The sequence below is a fragment of the Azolla caroliniana genome, unplaced genomic scaffold (assembly GCF_043228905.1).
Source record: "Azolla caroliniana isolate FFs.n. ecotype wild unplaced genomic scaffold, voAzoCaro1.0.p SCAF_9, whole genome shotgun sequence".
NCBI lineage: Eukaryota > Viridiplantae > Streptophyta > Polypodiopsida > Salviniales > Salviniaceae > Azolla > Azolla caroliniana.
In genome coordinates this window covers 17,520,810-17,546,839 of record NW_028230444.1, presented here as the reverse complement: position 1 = coordinate 17,546,839, position 26,030 = coordinate 17,520,810, and the positions used below count along the sequence as shown (strand labels likewise).

Here is a 26,030-nt window from a genome sequence, read left to right as displayed (position 1 = left end):
AATGCCCATATGTATATGGTATAACAGGAAACCAAACGTCGGTTACACCTTGATGTTTGCTTGTACATGTAGGCTTCATAGAAAAGAAGAAAACTAGATATTTGTGCTTAGTAATTCTTGAATAATAAAGTTCATAATTGTATGATCAAGTTAGAAATAATGTTGATGCAAGCAAGGAATGGGACATTTCATGGATTAGGTATGTTCATGTGAGAGATAAATATTAACAAGACTAATGTGCTTCATTGTCTCATCCTCGAAGGAGTCCACACCTAAATTGGTAGTTCGAACTACTGATTCAATGGGATAAGAGTGCACAAAACTCTTATATTATGAATGTATGTGATTATCTTGGATTTTGTTAGTAATTCATTTCATCCGATAGTCTAGGCTAAAGCCATAGAGATTTGGTGAAGAATAATTCATGCAAAATATGACTAATTTTACACAAACCGATGAAAGTTAGTATATACTGGAACGACCACAATGAGTGAAAGTAATCAGGTACAAATGGGCAAATTTCTTTAAGTTGGAATGACAAAAAAATAAGTTAAAAAATGTTTCTTTGTCCTCGTGTACTCTAAAAGACAAACACGATAGTTTTAAAATAAACACAAAGTCACCATTTTGGCAAAAGATAAACAACCATAAAAGTAGGTAAGGTAGGAAAGATCGCCATATAAAGTGTCTCGTACATACTCAGTCTATAAAATGAAATATAGATGAGGTGGTTCATTTGATAAACACAATGGTATGCATATGGGTAAAGGTTATTCAAAAGTGCATGGAAACTATATTTGTGTGATACATATGCTTAGTTGAAGAAAACCCACCAAAGTAATAATTGTTGGAATTTTAGCACCCAATGCTTTGGAAGACAATTCAAAGTGTAAAGACGAAATGTGTTAGTAACTTGGATGCTAATATGTGACGAGGAGTTATGAAATGGCCGTTGTGTTTTGAAAGACGAAGTAAGAAATTGTTATTTCATACTTCAAGCATGTTTTTGGAACCTACACTACATATACACATGTTGCATGAAAATGTCTTGATCATCCTCAATAAAATCTACAAAAGAGCCATCTTAGTACTAATCATGAACATACTACCATAATTAAATAGCAATTAGTAGTATCATATCATATTAATCATCTCATAATCGACAACATGTCACGAAGGAATATTCATAAATCGTATACATGCTTGATCAAGATAAAATAGTTTATATCTTCCTTGATCCTTTTTCTAGAGCCAGACTTGATCCCCATGAGGGCACTATTAGAAAGAGAATGATTACATCTTACGAAAATTTATTCAACACCACCAAAAATTTCTCTTTACACTTGGTTCTCAATCTGAACGAGTCACACGGTTCTTAGTGAAGTTGGGTTTTCTATTCAAATGATTGCTAAATATTTATTAACAACATAGAATTGATAGAACAACTATTTTAGATTTATTGTTTGGTTTGTGGTATGGTAGTGAAACTTCCCCAAATCATACACAACGTGAGGCGCCAATACATAAGCTAAGGATACATTTGACAATTGTCCAACATTGGATCAATCACGAGCTAGGACATAAGCTATTGGCCTACAATTGGGTCGTGATGGTGGCAATCATCTTTAGTTATTCTTTACCTTGACGACCTTGATATGATAAAGTATACTTTTTTGTTTGTTTTTTAATGTATGGTTAGCGTGATTTTGCATTGGTTTTGGTATTTATATGTTTGCTCTTGTCCTTGTTTACTTGCACTTGGAGTGGTCAGTGTCATGTTCTTCTTAGAATCCCGATCTCTTATTTCACTTTATAGAAATTGGTTACAAAGGTAAACAACAATGCACTTTTAAAAGAATATGATAAAATGAAAAGTCTTCCATGTTTTTGTTATATTAATGTAGATGAAATTCCGATAAGAAAAGTTGTATTTGATGTTTTCCCTAGGATCGTTTTCCTATGAATATGAATCCATATTGTGATATCAAACTTGAGGATATGTTGCACAACAATCTAAAGAATATTTCCATGATAATGCTTGCGTGAATCGTTACAATTTCGAATTACAAATTTCACCATTTTGTAACAATCAATTAAATATACTAAGATGTTTGAATAGTCTTTCCACTTATCTACATGCATGTAAGTCAAACTACCTACATTATTTTATAATGTTTTACTTAGGTCATTTGATTCGCTATATATTACTTTCCATAAGAAAGTTATTGAACGCTTGGAATAGATGTACACGAAATTTCAAATGACTACCTACAATTATAAAATTATCGAATGTACAAAAGTCGTAAACAATGTCAAAATATCAACTGAAAAACAAAAGATTACCATCATATAATGTAGGTTTTGATTTTTCTCGCCTAGTGTTGGTTGCATTGTATGGGTTAAAGAGATATGTTAAATGAAAAGTAAAAATCATCGATACATTAGAACCAAACAATAGAATGTTCCCATGATGTATAGTCAAAATGGGCTCATCGATTACTCAAACAAGTTGGCGTTCTTTGACATATATTTTCCTCAGTTTTGTTTTTATAGCTAATAAATCATTTAAAGGAACACCATTTATTTGGTCATGGGTCTCCCCTTTAAAATACAAAGTTTCCACATATAAATCATTGGATGGGAAGTTTCGGACAAATGAGACATATAGACCTAGATGTGCATATGTTTGTGTATTATGGAGAAGACCTTCCAAGATTGAACCTACATGGTATATAAATAAATATTAGCATGTTGCGTGAGCATGTGTTGATTATCCATGTAAATCTACATGAGACATGTTTTCACAAGCAATAGTCGTGAAAAGATTGCCACAATCAAAGAGAAGTTAATAACATCATATCACACTATTCATTTCGTGTTGTGGACTCATGTCAAGAAGGGGAAATACGTCAATCAAGTACATATTTGCTCAAGATGAAATTGTTTGTCTTCCTCAATCCTTTTTCGAGTGTTAGATTAGTCGCCATAATTTGCTGTTGGAATGAAAAATGACCATTCTTAGGCGGGACAATTTTTAGTTTTTCTCTTAGGCTCTACTTAAGTTGGGTCTTATCATAATTGAAAAACACATGAAATGAGCTTGTAATTTTCTGGTAGCAATTTTAATCATATATTCATGATGATATATAAACCAAAACACTAACAAAAATCTAAGTTGCATGTGTGTAGATAGAAGCGTGTCATGCAGACCTTTAGGGCCTATGTAAGTTCTTTCCGTACTATTCCATAATTTCAAAGTTTGTTCATTACAAAGGCACCCCTTTTCATATTTTAAAAAGATAATTTGGAATTCACGCAATCGGTCGTTACATTTCCTTTTGTACAGGCTGCCTTGCAAATTATAGTAGGATATCTATAGTTTCTTGCTAAACTCATATCATCTTAAAATTTCCTTGGGAGTTCATATAAGTGAAGTTTATCTTGAAACGAGACATCAATATTGAAATTGGCATTTAACTTTAACAAGGCTAAACTTTTAGCCATCGAGTGCACATGCACGAGGTGATTTACATTTGTAGTTCATACAAACTCATATTTTTATATGATGAAGCAAGGTTTTTTATATACTTTGGTAGGGAATGACTTGATATCCATGCGTACTAATCATGATAAATAATGAAATCCTCTGTACAGATAATATTGGATCACCACAATGAGGCAATTCCCGAAAGTCTTAAGAGGTAAGTTTGTAACTATAAAGATATCAAGAAATACTGTAGAACGGTTTAAAGGAATGAGTAGGTTAACAATGCAGGGATTTTCATGTGGTAAACCTTTAAGGGTCTGATGTTTTAGAAACATGACCAATAGATTAAGCCTTAAGCGGAAGTGAAAATGATGGAACTATGGTTTGGTTTCTCAAATATTAGCTAGTGAGAATATTACAAGTTTCTCTATATTGTTTATGCATGCTAAGTCAAAAAGGGATTCCCTAAGTTGCATGAAAATGAAAATTAGGGAGTCTACAGGAATTCTCTCTCTATCTCTCAACAACTTTTTGTGTTCCATGCTAACATATTCTCTCTATCTCACCAACTTTTTGGGTTCCATGGCACATGTTAGCGATTATATGCTCACAGTGTACATTCGATCATGCATTATAGATGTAGTAGCATCCAAATTGGATAAGGATGAAGTATTCTAAGAAATTTGCAATAATCTTACAGTCGTGTAAACCTAACACGTTGGGTCATTAACAAAGGTTAATGGAAAGATTAAATCAATAACATTGTCACTCCCATTGTACTTAATAGCGAGAGTAGGGAAATCACCCTCCTAATGCTTGTCATGGTCTTGAAATCAAGATTGGTGCTTAAAGGACCAGCTCAAGCAAATTGTATATGCGATATGCACATGCTGACCTAATTAGGAAATTGCGGAATCGGAGAATCTCACACTAGGATATGAAACATTCTTGGCCATCCCCTAAGGTTTCCCACAACAAGTTATCACGTGAAAAAAAACCTTACAAACCTTCTCCAAGTTGAACACAATGCCTTACAAGTCTCTCTAGGCACATAATGTATGTTTTAGACGTACGTGTGGGAGTGATGATAAGGAAAGTCACGAGCCACATGTGGCTTTATTATGTATGCATAACATAGGCGAGAGTCGGTCACTAATATTTACAAAACATGATCTTGAGAATCAATGAATGGAGAGTCTTTTCGATAAAGCCCATCTATTCAAGGGGCCTAGGAAGAAGTAAAATATGAGCCCTAGCTACACTCATAAGACAACATTACACCGAACGGTTGATGTTTTGAAACACTGATGATGCAGGCTAGGCTTTTGTCACAATGATCATGTTACCTCTTCCAAGGTACTAGTTAGTAGTCATCTTCATATTTGTTAGTCTAGGACATCGATGGTTGGTTGGCTACATGTCTTGATCATAGCTCGGGATGGTTGGGAGGATTGGGTTCTTCCATCCAATCTATTTACCTTTTTTTCTTGAATTTGGTACGTTGATTAGTGAGAGATTCTTAATAGACTTCACCCAACATATTAGGAGAGTAGACGAAAAGGATTCTCATGACCCTCTTTTTGTGATTGCCCATGATTTATGACTTGTTTAGGACATCAAAAACATAATCTTCTCTTTGGATTAGTGACTCTACTTGATGCTCTAGTGATCATTAACAAGACTTAGTTTTGATTGCCCAAACCCTCACCCATTCCAATATATATCATGATCCCATAGGATCTATCGTTGGTTCATTTCTCCCTGTTTTTTATAGTCCCAATATTTATAAATTCCTTTCCATGGGTCATTTTTCTACCCCCATATAAAGGAATATTTGTATGTTTGGTTTTGGTTGCATGGATTTATATTTGATCACACCGGATTATAAGTAACATCGATGTATCTCCTTCTCTATATATATACCCACGTAATTCATCACAAATTATTACGGTAATTGAAGTGTGTTTGAGATGATGTTCTCTATGAACGAAAATTTCTACGAAGGTGGTGGAGAAGGTGCAATGCAAAACATATATAACTAACTATAGGGGACCCGAAAGAGAAGAGAATTGCCAAAATAAGATCGTATGGATGACTTTTTTCTTGTCATTAAGCATGAACAAAAATAATATAGTGGAACATGAAGCACACTTTGTATAATATGTGGGAAACAATTGTCAATGAAAACCCTAACCCATGACATTATCAATGTTTGGAATTATACAATTATATAAAAGTATAGTTATTAAGATCATCATACAAATAATACACACACACATACATACATACATACATACATACATACATACATACATACATACATACATACACACACACACAAATATATATGTATATCCACACCCCCCCTTTCCATTATTGAACCAATTGATGGCTTCTTCTTCTTGTTCTATACAATCATCCAAATTATGATTTAGCATAACACACATCTCTCGCATAATCGAGTCCTCTTATTGGGCGCGAATTAGTTGGTTTCTGTATATACATATTAGTGGGCGATTTGATTGATTGATTGATTACAGAGACGCTCAATCGAGAGCAAATAAATAATATCTATGCATCTATTTATATCCATAAAAGTGGGAGATCTAATTGATTACAGAAGCATTCAATTGAGGGCAGATTAGTTATATGTAGCTATATAATCTATATTTGGGCGATATTGTGTTGGATCTCAGAGAGGATTGCTTATATGATGAAGGAGATAGTAGGAATTGAGGTTTCGAACTCAGGTCGATGGATTGGGCGATCGCCCCTCTCGTCTGTGTCTAATTCTACGTCCTCATCTATCATCTCCAGTTCTGTCTCTACTTCTTCTACACATTGGCGCCAAAAAGCAGAGGATCTCCTATGGCTGGCTTCCGCTATATTCATCCTCTACTATGGGGATCTCCACTCCAATTTCTTCTCCCTCCTGGCCCACGACCCCCGGATATGGAGGTAGTTAATTACTATCCTGATTCCTATCCATTTTTAAACACTTCCATTCCCTTGGCTATATATATCTATCGGCGCGATTAATGGGTTTGCTATATATATCGGTGCGATTAAATGGGTTTGCTATATCTATCGGCGCGATTAAATGGGTTCGCTATATATATATATCGGCTCGATTTTAAATGGGTTCGTTATACATATATATCGGCTCGATTAATCGGTTCGCTATATGTATCGGCATGATTGATCGGCTCCCTATATGTATCGGCACGATTGATCGGTTTGTGCTTGTCGAGTCGATCCCCCCTCCCCCTATGTGTGAAGCCCTTCTTGTTCGCCTTCACGAACCCCCATGCCCTAGGGCAAGGCCGAAGATAGTTTTACTATATACCTAAGTGTACATTGCTTCCCTTGTGTCTTCGGATTCGTACTCTTGGCACTTGAATTTGATCTTTTCGCTAGGTCTAAGATACATTTGTGTCGGTCCACAAGCCCCATAATCATGCCTACCCTCCCCCCTTGTATGCCTAGCAATATATCATTTTGCTTAATTTCGTCGTGCTCATTTGTCTTAAGTATTTAGATAGATAGGATAACAATGTATTAAGACAAGCCTCCTCTTAAGCCTCTAACCATCAGATACACTCCCCCATGTTTTGTCTCAGTTATAGTAAGGCCTAGCTAGGGGCATATGGGTGTCACAAACTCCCCCCCCCCCAAAAAAAAAACAAAAAACAAAACATGTTTTGTCACTTATAGTAAGGTCTAAGGGAATATGGGTGTCACAAATTATCCGGACCATACATCCATTGTGTACCTCGTAACCACCTGCTTCCATTGTACTTACCTAGGTAGGCATCACATGTGGTGCCCATGGTTAGGAGCTAGGGAAATTGATTGAATATCATAGGGAAATGTACATGGAAATAACCGTCTTTCTATAAAGGAAAACTAAAGCTTATGTATGGGAGGATTAAAACATCTTGATATTAAATACTTTGTGATTAGCAACGCTATAATCTCACAAATAATTATTGCTAATGAGCATGTCTTCTCTTTCAATGAAGTTGAGGCTAAGTATGTGTATGTGTGAATGTTTATTGGCTTGGTAGCCTATTTGAGTTTTGTTGATCATGTTGTGGTTAACTAATGTAATTTACACTTATTCACTTTGCTAGGGGTCCACTCCACATTGGTTCGATCTGCCTATTGGTGGATTTCTTTTTGTTGCTTAGTCTAGCCATCTCGTTGCAAACAAAGCAAGAGAAAGCAGAACTACTCATTCTCAATTCCATTCAAGCACCCACAATCATTGGATTTGTAGCATTCATATTGTAAGAGAACATTTTTCTCTCTCCATTATTTTCGTACATAACCATATACTATGTATCATTGTACCTTCTGGGTTCTTAATAATTAGTTGTAATGGTGGGACACATCTTTAAAATTGTTGGATGCAAAACATGTAGAATTGTTTTCCTTACAATGGATCAACAAGTTTTTTGTCACTTGCTATAGGTTTTGTGCTGCGCTTTGGCCAATTTGGAATATTCTTACTATACCGATGTTGGTAAGCCTACCTTCTCCACGTAGTTCATGACACAAATAATGAACTACTAGTACATAGAGTGTTGGGTTTTTGAATAATTAAACCAAGTATATGCATGCACTATACATTGTGAGAGTTTGTATGGTTTCTAACTTGGCTTCTTTTTATATTTTTTATTTATAGTTTACCTTGTTCATGGCCTCGGTGGTCATGTTTCCATATCTTCTACCTTACATGGATGTGAAAATGGACTTAGAGTCTTTTGGTTACCTTTCTTTTAGATCATAAGGTTATGCGCCAATGACTTTAATGGTCTATATTAATAGTACATAAAGAAAAGGGGGATTATATTGAGACAATATGCTATCTACATTCTTATATCCTTGATATCAAAATCACGTTGTATACCATGTCCTTGCTAAGAAACTGTAAAGATTTACACTCGATGAACATATTTTGATTTAGATTTTCTATAGAAGATTGTGTTAACTCCACACTGTCTTCAATCTCTAAAGTTGTAATATAAGCTTCTCTTATATTTGGATAAAAACCCCAAAAGAGGCTCAACGCTAGAAATAAAGTATATTATGTTGAAGGTCAATATCTTGTCACATGTTACTAAAAAAACAATATCTTGTCACATGTTCCTAAAACTTTATACGATGCTCACGAATGAATACATGTGAAGTTGTTTTGTGCATTCTTATTGTCCATATGCCTGCAGTGGTATTGTTTTCCACCCTTGAGTTGTGGAAAATGATTCGTAAAGCTAATATTTTTAGGAGCAAACTATTACAGTGCATCGAACAACACAAACAATTGTTTTTAACAAACTTCGCATCCAACCTAATTGATATGCAAAAAATTATTTTTAACAAACTTAGCATCTAGCATATTTGCTTGAGACTTCAACACACCACCTTTACAACCACACCATTATGCTTACACGTTTAAGTTTAAGAATTTTAAATAACAGTACCTAAGCTTCTAACTCTATAATTAACAATTCTTTATTCTAAATTGTGGGGATTTTTGAAGTGCCTGGTATGATTTATAAAGGTTTTGAATTAGGCTTTTACCTCTAATATCTTGGTTCTCTTCACACAAGCAGTTGAAGAAACAAAACCATTTCTCTAAATACATGTACGACGTTGTCGACTCTTTTGAATCGCTATCTTTCTTCCCACTCCACTACTAGAAGCATTTAAATTTTTTAGTTATGTTCTTTTTATAGTCGAAATATTCCTCATGAACTAGATTTGCATAGACATTGCGACCTTTAGTTTGATATGAAGCAAAAAAAGAAGTAACCAATTCGTGTTTTAGCATTATCTTAATTGAACAAACACGAAAATTTGTAAGTTTTTCCCCCACATTCACGCTTTTATTTAATGGCATAAGTGGAACTTCGTCGTTGTTAATGTTACATATAGAGATGAGGTGAATAATATGCTTCATGAATTCATATCATTTAAGTTGCGCCCTCAATTAGTCGTAATAAATCTAGTGATCGTGATGTCTAATTAGCTTTGCTTACCATTGGATTCAAACCAATGGCTTGTGTATGAAAGAGGTATATAATTGTTCGTTCAAGTAACCGTTTTATTTTTGTGATCACATCTTACTTTTGGAGCTTGTAATCAACACAATATTTCATTCAAGTTACATTAGTTTCACAAACAGGTAGGCCAATTGCCTCCAACAAATAAACAAAATCCTTAGGCCAATTTGGATGGCAATATTGACATGTATTGTCTAAGAAAGATGTAGTTGTAAAGTGTGGTAGGCCCACTTCATGAATTCTACAAATTCTTCCTCTTAGTATGTCATAATCAACATAAAAATGCTATCCAATCAATGAAATTTTGTGAATGAATTTCATTAGTGGTTATGTTATGATTATGGATACCAACCATAGGCAAACTTATACAATGAACGAACTTGGAGACAAAATCAAAGACTACAAGAATAATAAATATAAGTTTTAATAAGTCTTCCATTTGATCATGTATAATCTCCATTGACAACTTGTGATAATAGAAGAAAATGAGATAAGTGCATACAAGGAATGATAGAATTGTATTAGGTTGAATAATGGTTGTAATCATAGTATGAACCATACGCACCATACGTAAATTCGCATTCGTGAATGTTTCAATCATTCTTGTAAGAAAAACACACTCAAAGAATGATCAATACCATACTTTTGGATTAACTATTTATTATGAGGTAAATAAGCCTAATAAATGAAAAAAAACAAAAAAAAACATTAAAAATTGGGGAAAAAAACAAAAAACACACACAAGAATGTTTGAATAATATTCGCATTTGTTTTCCAACGTAGGAAAATGAATGTTATCCTAGACGAACATGAATTTTACGTACTATGGTTGTAACACTTATGATGAATGCTATCCAACACTTGGTAAGCCATATTTATACTAACTACAAATGTGTCATTTCATGAAGAGGTGTTTCTTCATGTTTGTGACTTTTCACATTCTGCAACATCAAGAGTTTAGGGTTTAGATTACATTTTGTAAGCAAGACCAATTTCTTTATAACAAAGTTCATGCTTCAATTTAGGTACAACTTTGGTTAGAAAGTCGGTTCATTGATCTAAGCTTGGCGTGAAGCATAAATCTATGTGTTTTCCCCCTCTTTCTTCAATGAGTTCTTTGATATAGAAGTAATTGTAATCGATGTGTTTAGTCTTTTCATGATATTGATTAGTGCTATGCATGATTGATTTTCGACTCGTAGTTGAAATTTTGTGATTGTCGATTGTAGTTTATGATAGAGTAGATATTCATCAAGCTTAAATTCCATGAGTAGTTGTTGTATCTAGGCTCCTTCTCCAACGACTTATGCCACAACTGCAAATTCACATTTTGTTGATGATAGGGGTATGGTGGTTTGTTGTTTGGATTTCCATGATATTTCTTCTTTTGCAAGTAGAAACACATAACCAGAGGTAGAGTTCTGTGAATCCAAGTCATAGTTCCAATTTGAGTCAGACCATCCTTCGATTGGTAATGGAAAGTTTCCTCTATATCAATACATACTACCAAATTTGGAGGTGTATTTGAGGTATTGCACAACTTTAAGAAGTGCCTTTGAGTGTTGTTGTTTGGGTTTGTGCATGAACCCGGAGAGAAGGCCTGTGAAAAAGGCAAGTGACCAAGTAGCGAAGGCTACCAAGTATTTGCCGATAAGGTAGTTCTAGAACACGATCATTGTTGTTTTCCTCTGTTGGACTCATATCAACAAACAATTGTTGGTTTAGTAGTGCGGGAATAGGGCTTGGATTAATGTTCTACATTATATTTTCTTAGAATTTCTTGAATGAATTTTTATTGATGCATGAATACGTCTTTGATGTGTTGATCTCTTTCTACATGAATGCCCAACATGTATTTTATTGGACTACCATTAGTCATTTCGAACTTATTACAAAGTTCATCCGTGGCCTTGTTCATAACATACAAGCAAGAAGAGATGAGTAGAAGATCATCTACATAGACCCCTTTGTGGTGGAGAATAGAACTCCACAAGAGTAAGAAAGTAGAAGACAAGCATATGCATCTAGGAAAGAAAATCAAAATGCATAGGAAGCAACGAGCTATGGTCCACAATAAATATCTCAAGATTGAAACTAATGTTTTGGAATTATAGAGGATTTCCATGGAATAAGGGTTTAGGACTGAATGATGTAGCTGAGCGGTGTGGATATTATATTTTTGGTTGAAACATGAGGCAACGCGTACACCTCAGATAGATAGTTACCTCATAAAATCAATATGGCCTTGGTCCAAAGGGAATATTGGGCATGCCGAGATAGCATGTATCTACCATGAGAGCTTAGATAATTTTATCAAGGTATGCAAATATGATGACTATAAGAGATACATATGGATTGAGGTTAATTTGGGAGAGATGTATCATCCCACCTTCCTACAAAGAAGCTAAGATGTATGTGAATGAAGTGGAGAACCATTTGTTAAATTTTTCTCTAAGAAACGATGTTAAAGAAAATTGGGACCATTTGAAGGATATCATTCGTAAGGTTGGATATTGATCAATACTTTAAGAGGCATGTTGGTGGGCATAAAATGTCTAGTTTTCCATGTAATTCTTGGTTTGATGATGCATGTAAGATGTATCTCAAATGGTTTAAGTCTATAGAAGGGGAAAATGAACTTAGGATTGTCGCATGTCACCTATATAAGGAGGTAGTGAGGAGAAAGAAAAGAAGATATTTCCAAATGCAAGAGACGAAAAACAAAAACTTGTTTAAGCTCAAACCAAAATCAGCATGGGGACAACTTAAGGGTAAGAAAGAAGACGTTAAAGGTCACTTTACGAATGAAGTGATGCTAGAAAATGTACAAAAGCTATATATGTATGAAGGTGTGGCTCCTATGGTTGAGAACTCTAAAGAATTGGGTGTGATTCTGTGCAGTGAAAAAGATATGTGTGTGTGTGTGTGCGTGAGAGAGAGAGAGAGAGAGAGAGAGAGAGGGAGAGAGAGAGAGAGAGAGAGAGAGAGAAAATATGTTCTTAAGTTAAAAGGACTTCTTTTGTGGCAATTGACAGTGCTAGAGAAGTCACAAAATCTAACCCAAGAAGAGAGAGAACTCTGCAAGGTCACATATCATCATATTCGCCATTTGAATTGGTGTGTAGGGCGGCATTGAGTTTGGTGTCATAGTTTTCTTTAGATCCCTAGATAGAAGGGGTTCTTGTAAACGTGAGTGTTTGCGGAAGCGTAAAACAGAGAACAACACAGAGAGAGAGAGAGAGAGAGAGAGAGAGAGAGAGCAGAACGTAATTTCCAAAATTATATCAAGACTCTACGCATTTCACACTGTGCTAAGTAGTACTATTTATACAAGTCCTCTTAGGACTGACAGAAGTACCATGTACTTCAATGCTCACACGAGCATCTAACACTTACTACGAGACTATAGATACCTAGTAGTCTATCCTATTCTAGGCTTCCGATTGGACTGCCGGTTATGGATTGCACCCGGCCTCCACTGCTTGCCAGTTTGGTTGCTCACCGTCATACCGATCCGTTTCGCCCGATCCGTCTCACTTACCGGCTTCGGCTTATTCAGCCGATCCGGCTCCGATTGAGCTTGCCGCTCAACACTCCCCCTCAAGCTCAACCTGAGGTGGGGTCGTAGTGTCGACCTCTGTGGCAGTCGGTTCTTTCAACCGACTTCTCTTGGCGTCACTCCGCCTTGCTCACGCTCCTCGTCCGGTCCGGTCCCGTTTGCCGCGACCCCTTTGGTTCTGCGCGCCTCGACCCTCTCGGTCGGCATGTCTGCTCAATAGGCCCATCTCAGTAGTCACGTTGCTGTGACTCCGGCGCTTGCCGATTCGTCGGTTCTCCCACGATGGCATCAACTTCCGCTGTGTCCGTGTCCCCTTGGTCTTCAGTTGATCCGACTCATCCGGATCCATCTGTTGATCTGAGTCAGCTGTCTCCGACTCGTTCCAGATCTTGTCCGAATCGGTACACTCCGATTTGACTTCCGGCTTCAGGCCTCTCACCACATTGGACCACTTCCGTGTCTTGGCCTTCTCCATGCTTCCCTCGACTTCTGCAGCCGGTGAACCGAAATCGAATTCTTCATTCGACTCCACATCATGGTCAGTATCGTCGTGATGACCTCCGCACAACATGCACTTCTCTTCCTGAGTGCACAACTCTTCTTCACAGTCGCTTGCTCCGACCTGTTCGGATGTGTCGACTTCCTTCGCCGACTCGGCTTCCTTTATCTTCTTGTCTCCTCTTCTTCCGGCTCTCCTCTTACCGACGGGTTCAACAGTATGTTGGCCTTTGCCCGTTTCGGTAGAGACTTTGTCTTGCCTTCTCCCCCTCAAGTGCGGCACGTCGAGATGCTGAACACCAAGCATGTCGGTAAAGTGCTGCAACTTGTCCGATCCGAGCGGCTCGGTGAAGATGTCGGCAACTTGCCGATCCGTATGAACATACCGTAGGTCAACTTCACCGCTCAGGACCCACTCACACACGAAGTGGTAGTGGACCTCGATGTGCTTTGTGCGAGCATGGAACACGGGGTTCCTGGCGAGCTACAAGCTGCTCATGTTATTGCAGTAAATCGAGATCAGGGTCAGTACCTCGATCCGCAAGTCTCGCAGCAGTCGCCGAAGCCAGATGGCTTCACAAGTGGCAACGATAGTGGCCCGGTACTCAGCCTCAATGCTTGACAAAGCCACTGTGGGTTGCTTCTTGCTGGTCCACGCAACGGCTGCGCTACCTATGGAGAACATGTATCCGGAAGTGGAGCGGCGATCAGACGCATCGCCGGCCCAGTCAGCATCTGTGTAACCGACAAGCTCTTTGGGTATACCTCGCCGGTATAGCAGTCCCCGGTCCTTAGTGCCGCTGACATACCGTAATATTCTTTGTGCGCACTGAAGGTGCTCCACGGTCGGCTTCTGCATGAACCGACTTACCATGCCGACTGGATAGCTGATGTCGGGTCGGGTGATGGTTAAGTAGATCAGGCTTCCGACAACCTGTCGGAACCGTTTCTCATTGCAGGCCGGTCCGTAGTTGGGACGGAGCTTCTGGTTCCGATCCAGGGGTGTGGAGACAGGTCGGCAATCCGACATGCCGAACTTATACAACATATTCAACACGTAATGTCATTGTGAGAGCAATATGCCGTCGGGGGTCCGGAACACTTCGATCCCAAGAAAATAATGGAGGTCCCCCAGGTCCTTCATTTCGAATGCGTCCGACAACTGGGACTTGACGCGGTTGATTTCCGGAAGACCCGGTCCGGTGATGACTAAATCATCCACATACAAGAGTATACATACCGGACCGTCAGAGCCTTGCCAGATGAACAAAGAAGAGTCCGACTTAGAGACAACAAACCCCAGCTTACGCAACCGGTGCGTGATCTTCGCGTTCCAAGCTCCGGGGGCTTTCTTCAAGCCGTAAAGCGACTTCTTCAGTCGGCATACCGCCGATGTGTTCATCTCTGATTGAAATCCGGGGGGCTGAGTCATAAAGACTTCTTCTTCAAGCTCTCCTTGAAGGAAGGCGTTCTTCACATCCATCTGGTGAAGATGCCACCCCCTTGCCGCAACAACTGCCAGTACCACACGAACCGTCGTCATCTTCGCCACAGGAGCGAAGGTCTCGTCGTCGTCGATTCCGTGGGTCTGCGCGTATCCCTTCACCACTAACCGGGCTTTGTACCAGTTAACAAAACCGTCGGCGTTGTACTTGACCTTGTGCACCCACTTGCATATGATCGGTTTATAGTGACGGGGAGGATCAACTAGGTCCCAAGTTTCGTTGGCATCGAGTGCCCGCATTTCTTCGTCCATAGCGGCACGTCAATTTGCGTCCTTTGCTGCTTCTGCATAGCTCTCCGGCTCGCGCACTTCTGTCACCTTAGTCATGTATGCATAATGATGCGCCATGTATTCATTGTACCCGTACTGCACGACGGGATCCTTCTGACGGGTTGATCGGCGCAACGCACCGTCACCTGATTTGAGGCCCTTCTTGGCCAGTTCGGTCTTCGTTGCCGAAGATCTGCCTTTCTCCTTTCCGGAGTCGGATATGCACCGATCCGACTCATCGTTGCCGGTTTCGAATTCCGGCATCTTCCTCTTCCCCTTCTCTTTGTGCGTGAACCGTTTCCTTGGTTCCTTGCGGGGGGAGAGCACGACAGAGTCTCCACCACTTGCCGTCTCTTCATCTGACTGGTCCAACCGACTCAGTCGCTCGTTCGATCCACTCAACGCAACGATTCCGGACTCTCATCTTGAGTCCCGGCTTCATCATCCTCTTCCAAGGCTGATTCAGGCTCACTGGCCTGATCTTCCGGCATTCGGTCGGGATCGGAAGTCAGAGTCGGTACAGAGTACCAGGATGCCGATTCATCGAACTCGACATCCCGGCTAACTCGGACTTCCTTCGTCCGGGGGTTATAGCACTTATACCCCTTTTGCTCTTGAGCATAGCCGACTAGGATGCATTTTTCCGATTTTGCATCCAGCTTCCTCCGCTTCTGATCCGGCACATGCACATACGCTAGGCTGGCGAATATCCGAAGGTGTCTTAAGTTCGGCTTGCGCCCGAAATACAGCTCATGAGCTGACACCTTGTCACCAATGCGGTTTTGTATGTAGACGGCCGTCTGGACCGCCTCCGCCCAGTAGAACCGGGGCATGCTCTTCTCTAGCATTGTCCTTGCCGCTTCGACGAGTGTCCGGTTCTTCCTTTCGGCCACACTGTTTTGCTCTGGTGTGTATCTGCAGCTGAACTCTCGCCGAATTCCCTTCTGCTGCAGATAACTAGTGAATTGGCCGGAAAAATATTCCTTTCCGCCATCCGACCGAAGGCATTTGATCTTCCTCTCCGATTCCCGTTCCACCATCTTCTGGAGGCTCCGGAAACAGTCGAAGACTTCGCTCTTCCACTCAATGAGGTAGATCCAAGTATGTCGAGTATAGTCGTCGATGAAGGAGACAAAGTACCGGCTCCCGCCAAGGCTTACACTTTGTGCCGGTCCCCACACATCCGAATGGATGAGATCGAGCTCGTTACGGCTCCGGTTCCGTTCGGTGGGGAATGGAAGCCGGTGTTGCTTCCCAAGTTGGCAGGCTTCACAAATTTCGGCTCTCCGGCCGCTGAACTTTGGCAAATCGAAAATGACTCGTTTCGTTTGCAGGTCTTGAAGCCTCCAGTAGTTGACGTGGCCTATCCGCTTGTGCCATAGGTCGATGTCCGACTCGACCTTCTGTCGTTTCGCGAACAGAGCGGTGCCAATGTCATTGGTGTTGAGGATAAACATCCTCCCGTCTCTGCGCCCTTGCGCAATGACTTCGCCCTCATCTTCAATGAAGCACCCGAGGTGCGTAAACCGCACCTGCATCCCTTGGTTGACAATCTGACCGACGGACACCAGGTTCTTCGTGATCGTCGGAACGTGTAATACGTTCATCAACTTCCCTTTCTGTCCGACGTGGCTTAGAGGGACTTCTCCGACGTGCACGATTGGGTGTGGAGTGTCGTCTCCGGTTTCGACTGCTCCTGGTTGATCCGGTTTCTCCAGAAAGGAGAACCACTCTTTGTGGCTCGTCATGTGGTTCAACGCGTCGGAATCAACATACCACACTTCCTCCATTTTGGAAGTGGTCTTCTTCATTGAGTTTGCCTTGTGATTCATCACCAAGGCTGGCCCCTTACCGGCCTTTCCGGTTCCGGATCCTCCTGATCCGTTTGCGTAGTGCGAGTTTTGCCGGCCATCCTTACCGGTCTTGCCGGATCCGGATTTGTCCGAATCGGCACGCTTTCTCCAACACTCGCTTTCCCTGTGGCCTTTTTTGCCACAGTACCAGCATTCCGTAGCAGATTTGTCTTGCCGGCCTCCGGCACCGCCTTGACTCCCCTTGCTTATGGAAGTCCCGGAACTGCTGTCGGCACACTCATAGTGCCTCCGTTCCTGCTTTTGCCGGCCGCCTCCATTGCGTGCCGACCCACCTCTTCTACCACGCCCACAGTGCCGATCCGTTCCCGTGTACAACATCCGGCTGTTCGGGGATGCACTGGTAGATGCACCGGCGTGGTTCTCCTCTACAAGGAGCATCGACTGTAAGTCGAAGAATGTGGGGGTATTCTCCCTTGTACACACCGCAGTCCGGAACGCTCCGAACTTGGACGCCAGGCCTCCGAGACATACCTGCACCAGCTCGTCTTCCTCTACGGTAACATTGATAGAGGCGAGTGAGTCGCAAATCTCCTTTATCCGGCCCGTGTAGTCTGCCACGGACATGTTCTTCTGTCGAACATTGCTCAACTCCTGTCTGAGTTGCAGCTTCCGGGCAGTGGTGCTTGCGGCGAAAACCTTTTTCAGGTTCCCCCAAGCATCCTTCGGTGTCTTGGCGTCACGGATGTGGCTGAGCAGCTGATCGCCAACACTGGATGCGAAGCAGTACATCACCCTGCTTGCCACCTGTTCCCATACCGGGAAGTCCTTGTGTGCCGAGTCTGGCGCCGCATCATTCGCTCCTTCGACATAACTCTAGTACCCGTGTCCAAGTAGGTACTGGTGCATCTTGTAAGAACAGGATGCGTAGTTGCTCCTGTCGAGCTTTTCCACCGGGAGCGACGTAGCCATGCCTCTATCCATGTCTTCTACTGTGTCTGTTTTCGACCTGTTAGGGTTTTCTTCTCAAGAGTAAATGTCTGCAATAGAGGTTCTCAACCCTCGCGCTCTAATACCATGTAAACGTGAGTGTTTGCGGAAGTGTAAAACAGAGAACAACACAGAGAGAGAGAGAGAGAGAGAGAGAGAGAGAGAGAGAGAGAGAGAGAGAGAGAGAGAGAGAGAGAGAGCAGAACGTAATTTCCAAAATTATATCAAGACTCTACGCATTTCACACTGTGCTAAGTAGTACTATTTATACAAGTCCTCTTGGGACTGACAGAAGTACCATGTACTTCAATGCTCACACGAGCATCTGACACTTACTACGAGACTATAGATACCTAGTAGTCTATCCTATTCTAGGCTTCCGATTGGACTGCCGGTTACGGATTGCACCCGGCTTCCACTGCTTGCCGGTTCGGTTGCTCACCGTCATACCGATCCGTTTCGCCCAATCCGTCTCGCTTACCGGCTTCGGCTTATTCAGCCGATCCGGCTCCGGTTGAGCTTGCCGCTCAACAGTTCTATAGTTTGTTGTAAATTAGTCATGGTGGTGTTTTTTCTTTCGTAATGAAAGCCATTATTTACGAAAAGAGAGAGAGAGAGAGAGATGACACAAGATATATAGAAAATAGGAAAACTATATTGTTGATGGGTCCCACGGGGGTTTGAATGTGAGACAAGAGAGGGGGGGGGGGGGGGGGGGAGAGAAATAGAGAATGAGAGGGAAATCGAGACTAACACGAGTTGAGGGTAACTTCACTATATTTCCTTCTTTTTTCATGCCCCATGGGTGGGGGTTTATATAGTACAAGATTGAGTTGGTACAAAAAGCCGAATTAGGGGTAGTTACACCTACTAACCCCACTCTTGTACATATGCACACAAAAAGCCAAATGTGTACACACACACACACACACACACCCTTCCTCACACATTACACATTACACATTACACATTACACCTTACACATTACACCATTAACCCTCCTGTACACCTATATGGGTAACACCTAGCACGTGTTGGGAAAACAGGTCCCTCCGGATGGGAAGAAGAGAATGAACCGAATCGAAGACACATAGGTAATTCAACCGAGGCCGAAATCGAAATCGAAAACCGAAATCGAGAATCAATTTAATAACTGTTTCGGTGGACTATAATTGTAAATAGTCAGAATGTGCCCTTGGCGGGCCATATTTGTAAATAGCCTTGAATGTTGTATTAGTATATAAACATCTAGGGCAATCATTATCAAGGTGTAGAGTTGTTGTATATTGATACAAAAGGTAGTTGCCTCTGTAACTATGTGAGAGAGAGTGAGTGAGAGTTGTAACTCTGTAGCCGTTTGTCTGACGAAGGAGAGCTTAATGTTTTTACCTTGGAGCTTCTCGTTGTACTCCTCACTTTATAGTGATTTGTTTGGAGCAAGGTTGTTAGGTACGGTACGGATACCATACGTATTTAACGTATTAATACCCGTATAGTACCTCCCAATTTAAAAATACGTTAAATACGTTTTCTTAATATGTTAAATACTTATAAAATACGTAAAGTGTGTAAAATACGTATTTTACATATAGTACGTTAAATACTTCTAGAATTTGAAAATTATTTACCTTTCTAAAAAATATCTATAATATTGTAAAAAACATCTATGTTTACACAATTTTGTGATGTACAATATAGTTCTACATCCTAAAATGCATATAAGACAGTTGAACATTTCACATCCTAAAATACCTGTAGTAATATGGATGTCGACATTCCCTTATTCTATAAATTAGTGTAAGTGTATATCACGATGTTCTACTTCAAATTGTAATTATTTGCAATTATGCCTTCATACATTGAGGAATTGTCTACAATTATCACACTCATGATAGGTTTCTCTTTTCTTCGTTTTCTTCTTTTTCTTCTTCTATCTTCTGCGATTATCACACTCAGGACAGGTTTATGTCTTCTTTTCTCTCTTCTTCTTCTTCTTCTTCTTCTTCATCGTCGTCTTTTCTATTCTTCTTTCTTCCTTCCTTTGGCTTCTTTTTCACTAAAATCTTTTTTTTCTTTTGCTTTTTGTTAGGGTTTTACTTACATTTTCTTTATAAATACGTATTATACCTGTTTTTTTATAAATACATTGAATACCATATTGGACAAATGTACATGATATTTGACTGAACAACATTGAGGTATAGTACGTACTATACAAATAATGAGGTACTATACGTATTTAAACGTTAAATATGGGTACGTAAACAACCATGGTTCGGAGTTCGAGGACTCCCGTGGTTTTACCCTTTCGGGCTTTCCACGTTAAAAATCTATGTCTCGTTTTCTATTTTCTTCTGTCTAAGCATTACCTTGCTTGTTTTCTTTGCACCCGAACACGTATTTGTGAGCATAACCGGTTGTGGCCGGTCACGATCCTAACAAAGTTGTATTAGAGCGATGGAAGACTCATACAACGACATGTTCAAACTTACCGGCTCCAACTACTCAGTGTGGAAGTCGAAGATACGAGACATGCTTGGTTGCCGGTGTAGTTCGAAGATAAACAACCAGACAAGATCGATGCAGCGACCTAGGAAGTTTTGCATCAGAAGGCAACCACATATATAAGGTGTTTTATAGACATGAGTCTATATAACAACTTTGGTGAAGAAACAGAAGTGGATGTCCTGTGGAAGAAGATCGACATTATGTTCAAAAATAAAAATGTCATTAAGTGAGTATCAGCCTTCTAGAAGATCATGAGACTGAGGTATCCGGATGGCTCTAGCATGGCAGAGCACATTAATGCCTTCCAAGGACTGATGAACCAAACCACCTCTCTAGAAGTACCTCTTGCCAACGACGTACTAGCACTGTTGTCACTGGGATCCCTTCTGGATAGCTAGGAGACGCTCGTTGTCACACTGGGCAACATGGGACCGGAAGGGAAACATCTATCCCTAGAGTAGGTGAAGTCAAGCTTACTAAACAAGGAAGCTCGCAGTAAGGACCGAGAGTCCATTGCCGACCCGAAGGACTTAGTCACGGAAAGTGACACAAATCGAGGAAGAGGCCAAAATCGACGTCCCCAAAATCGAGATAAGTCGGGGACAAGGTCGAAGTCGAGGGGAAGGCACACGTGTTTCTATTGTGGGAAGTCGAGGCACTTTGAAAAGAACTTCCGACACTTTCGAAAGGAGAAAGGGGGAGCTGATGGTGTAGAGCCGAAAGAACACCTCAACAATCGTCGTGAGTGTAAAGGAGCTGTTGTTCATTTGTGAACAAAATGAAGTCAACATCGCCGGCGAAGAATCGACATGGGTGGTCGATTCGGGTGCATTGTTTCACCTAACCCCCGACTGAAAGTGTTTCTCATCATACAAGGCCGGAGACCACGGTCTTGTAAAGATGGGGAATGAAGGAGCATGCCGAATTGTCAACATTGGAGATGTGTGTCTGGTAACGTCGATTAGTGCTGAAAAGATGTATGACACGTTCTGAAAGTCAGATTGAATCTGATATCAGCCGGTCGGTTGGATGATGAATGCGTCATGACGTTTCTGCAAGGGGAGTCTGATCGTGGCTCGAGCCCGGAAAACCAACATGCTATATATAATGAATAGTCGATTATGCCGAAATGAGGTAAACGTGGCACCTGACACAACCGGTGAGATCTGGCTTAAGAGGCTATGCCACATGAGCTAGAAGGGAATGCAGATGCTAGTAGAAAAAGAACTCTTACCGAATGTGAAGAAAGTGCATGTAGATAAATGTGTTGATTTCCTGGCCGGCAAATAGAATAGAGCCACATTCCAACCGAGGCCTCCGATTTAGAGGAAAACCTCCTTGGAACTCGTAGACACCGATGTATGCTATGTAGACGCGAAGTCTCATTCAGGTGGACAATACTTTGTTACCTTCATTGACAATTACAGTCGTAAGTTGTGGGCTAACATGCTAAAGACGAAAGATCAAATACTAGGTATTTTCAAGGAGTTCCAAGCGAGAGTCGAGAGAGAAACCGGCCGAAAATTGAAGACAGTCCAGACAGACAATGGCGGAGAGTACCACAGATCGTTCGAAAAATATTGCCAAGCACAGGGAATCCGGCTCGAGTACACCGTGCCGAGGAAGCCAGAGCTTAATGGGTTGGCCGAGAGGATGAACCATACCATAATGGAGAGGGTCCGCAATATGCTTGCACATGCAAAGTTACCGAAGACATTCTGGGCTAAGGCATTGATGACGGCATTGTATGTGATAACCGACCACCCTCAGTACCCTTGGACAGTGATATTCCACAAAGGGTGTGGAGGTCTTGTACCGACATCTAAGGGTGTTCAACTGTCTTGCCTATGTGCATGTTGAAAGGACCAGAGGGGGAAGCTAGACCCGAAATCTCGGTCATGTATATTTCTCGGCTACGGCGACGACGAATTTGGCTATCGGCTATGGGACTTAGTTGAGAAGAAGATGATTAGGAGCCGAGACATCGTTTTCATGGAAGAGAAGAAGATTGCCGATTGGGAGATTGAGAATAAGTCTCCAACTACCGAATTGAGCCAAGGCGATGCTCAACCAAATCGAGTAGAAGTCGATTCGATCGAAATCGAATCCAAGCCAGCCAATCAGCCGATTTAATACTCGGCAAAATCAAGAACCAGCTGAAGAACAAAGGGAACTTGTCGAACAAGGAACCGAATTCGACTTGGCCAAAGGAATCGAAGAAGCATTGATTGTGCGAAATGGAGGTAGATGATATCCCCTAAGAGAATGAAGCCGACTGAGAAAGAGCCTGTATGGGCTGAAGCAGGCACCTCGACAATGGTACCAAAAGTTTGAATCTTTCATGGTGGATCACGGTTTCGGCAAAACACAAGCTTATCATTGCATCTTTGTCAAGAAGTATGATGGAGGTAATTTTCTAATCCTCTTGTGGTATGTTGATGACATGCTAATTGTCGGACAGGACCCGAACAAAATCAGAAGCTTGAAGAAGGCCTTGAGTAGGTCATTCTCGATGAAAGATATGGGTCCAACAAAACAAATCTTGGGAATGCACATTGTTCGGGATCGAACAAAGAAATTGTTATGGTTGTCACAGGAGAAGTACGTGATAAAAGTGCTTCAGAAATTCAACATGGAAGGTGTGAAACCCGTCAGCTCGACAATGCCAACAAACTGTAAGCTGTTCAGAAGCGAGAGTTCGAAATCAAAAACCGAGAAGGCAGAGATGTCAAAAGTCTCTTATGCCTCGACAGTCAGAAGCTTGATGTATGTAATGGTTTGCACCAAGCCGGACATCGTGTATGCAATCAGAGTGGTTAGTCGATATATGAGCATTCCCGGAAGAGAGTGTTGGGCTGCTGTGAAGTGGATACTTCGGTGCCTAAGAGGCACCCCGAGCGTTTGTCTCCAATTCGGCTTAGGTAACCCCACATTGGAAGGTTATACTGATTCAAATATGTGAGTTTTAGACCATGAGGTCGATACAAGGAGTGTGAACGGTATACAATCGGTGGGTGTATGTGAGAGGGAGAGTGAGAGATAAAGAATAGAAATGTGAGTCAAGGAGAGAGAGGCTAAAGCGGAAGCCATCAAGGAGATAATTTGGATGAAGGAGTTCATTGGAGAGTTGGGAATTCGGACTCCACTGCGATAACTAGAGTGCCATCCACCTTGCGAAAATGCTGCCTACCACTTGAGGACAAAGCACATCCAACGGAGGTACCATTGGATCTAGGAGCGAGTGGAAGAAAAGGAGTTCGCTTTGATGAAGATCCACATGACCGTATATAGATTAGACTTGCTGACGAAAGTGTTGTCAGCAGAAAAGCTGAATGAGTGCCGATAGAGGGTCGGATTAATGAAGTACCCCATGCTAGAGTGAAGGGGGAGTTTGTTGGGAAAACAGGTCCCTCCAGATGGGAAGAAGAGAACAAACTGAATCGAAGACACATGGGTAATTCAACCGAGCTTGATAGGCCGAGGCCGAGGCCGAAATCGAAAATCGATTTAATAACTGATTCAGGGGACTATAATTGTAAATAGTCAGAATGTGCCCTTGGCGGGCCATATCTGTAAATAACCATGAATGTTGTATTAGTATATAAACATCTAGGGCAATCATTATCAAGGTGTAGAGTTGTTGTATATTGATACAGAAGGTAGTTTCCTCTATAACTCGGTGTGTATGTGTGTGTGTGAGAGAGAGAGTTGTAACTTTGTGACCGTCTGTCTGACGAAGGAGAGCTTAAGGTTGTTGCCTTGGAGCTTCTCGTTGTACTCCTCTCTTTATAGCGATTTGTTCGGAGTTCGAGGACTCCTGTAGTTTTTCCCTTTCGGGTTTTCTAACTTTGTAGTCGTCTATCTAACGAGGGAGAGCTAAAGGTTGTTGCCTTGGAGCTTCTCATTGTACTCCTCTCTTTATAGTGATTTGTTCGCAGTTCGAGGACTCCCGTGGTTTTCCCCTTTCAGGTTTTTCACGTTAAAAACATGTGTCTTGTTTTCTGTCAGGAATAGTACTAAAACATACGTGAACTTGTTTAGGGCAAAGTGTACATAGCCGACCACTCTCATCACTTGTGCCCCAATGCCCTGTTTCACATCGCAATGCATATGAGCTAAGTCGCATGGAAGCAATGGTTCAAATGGTAGATAACGGTATGGGCTCTAACATGTATCGATGTGTACGATTTCCCCGTTCCACAAAGAATATGGTTTTGTAGTTAGGTGCAACATGTGTAGTATAATGTGTGAAGCGTGAGCCTCCACATTTGTCCAATGTCATGATACATTGGTGTTGCAAAAATGCCTCATTTACAGAGGAATCTAATGATGCATCATGAAGCAAGTGTCTCGCATCCCATCTACAAAACCATTTTTCTATATCTTGCATCCAACCGGAACACAAAATTTTGCTTTTATGCGTCTTTTGGATATTTTTGCTTGCTTCCCACGCAATTCTAGGAAGTCGATGTGAGGGACTTTTTTGAACCTTAAGCATGTATTCAACAACCCTTTCCATGGCCATGATCTCAATGGGAAGCGATCCCGTCTCAAGGAGGAGGAGGGTGTAGGGCATTTGTTTCTTAACTTGTAGAAACTTGGTAAGAAAATGCTTTTGGACATTTTCAAACTCTTTCCACATAGATTTAGGGATGCTACTACCCCATACTTCCACCCCATAGAGAAGAACCAGTGTCACCAAAGTGTTGAAAAGATATTTCTTGAGGACCCAACACTTAATATCTCCAAGATTGCATGTGTTCTCAAATGCATAGTATGCTCGCTTACCCGCTTCTAAGCGGCGTGTAGCACATTCATTCCATCTATGATTTGAAGGAACTTCAAGGCCAAGATATTTGAAGCTTTCCACACATTCAAGTGGCTCATTGTTGTACATAATGCATGGTTTATCTCTTTTTTGGTTCTTCACAAGCATAATCTTTGTTTTAGAGCTATTGACACTTAATTTAGTATGCATGCAAATTTTTTCCAATGCCTTCATAAGCTTTTGTGCATCTCCTAAAGTATTTGCAAAAAGCACTACATCATCTGCATATAGCAAAAGTATAATCACAACATTCTTAATGGCAACTTCTTCAACACATTCTTCCTTTGCAAACTTGGTAACCATTTTTCCAATTCATCAATGCATAGACCAAATAGTGTTGGTGAGAGTGGGCATCCTTGCTTAACACCAATAGTGCTTTTGAAAAAATCTGAAAGTTTATCTCTCATGCGCACACAACATATATAACCTTCTCATAAATTCAGGAAATTGCAAGCATATATTCACTTCCTCCATTCGCCTCCAAAGATGCTCACGAGGTACCATATCAAA

General features: G+C 41.0%; 1 protein-coding gene across 1 annotated transcript; it reads left to right on the top strand.

Moving 5' to 3' along the window:
* The first annotated feature begins 6,084 nt into the window (after positions 1-6,084).
* Positions 6,085-8,592, top strand: LOC147860300 (uncharacterized). Its single transcript, XM_087324188.1, has 4 exons — positions 6,085-6,445; positions 7,621-7,776; positions 7,961-8,012; positions 8,175-8,592. The coding sequence occupies exons 1-4, from the start codon at positions 6,198-6,200 to the stop codon at positions 8,277-8,279; spliced, it is 561 nt and encodes a 186-aa protein (XP_087180314.1). The 5' UTR covers positions 6,085-6,197; the 3' UTR covers positions 8,280-8,592.
* Positions 8,593-26,030: the final 17,438 nt, after the last annotated feature.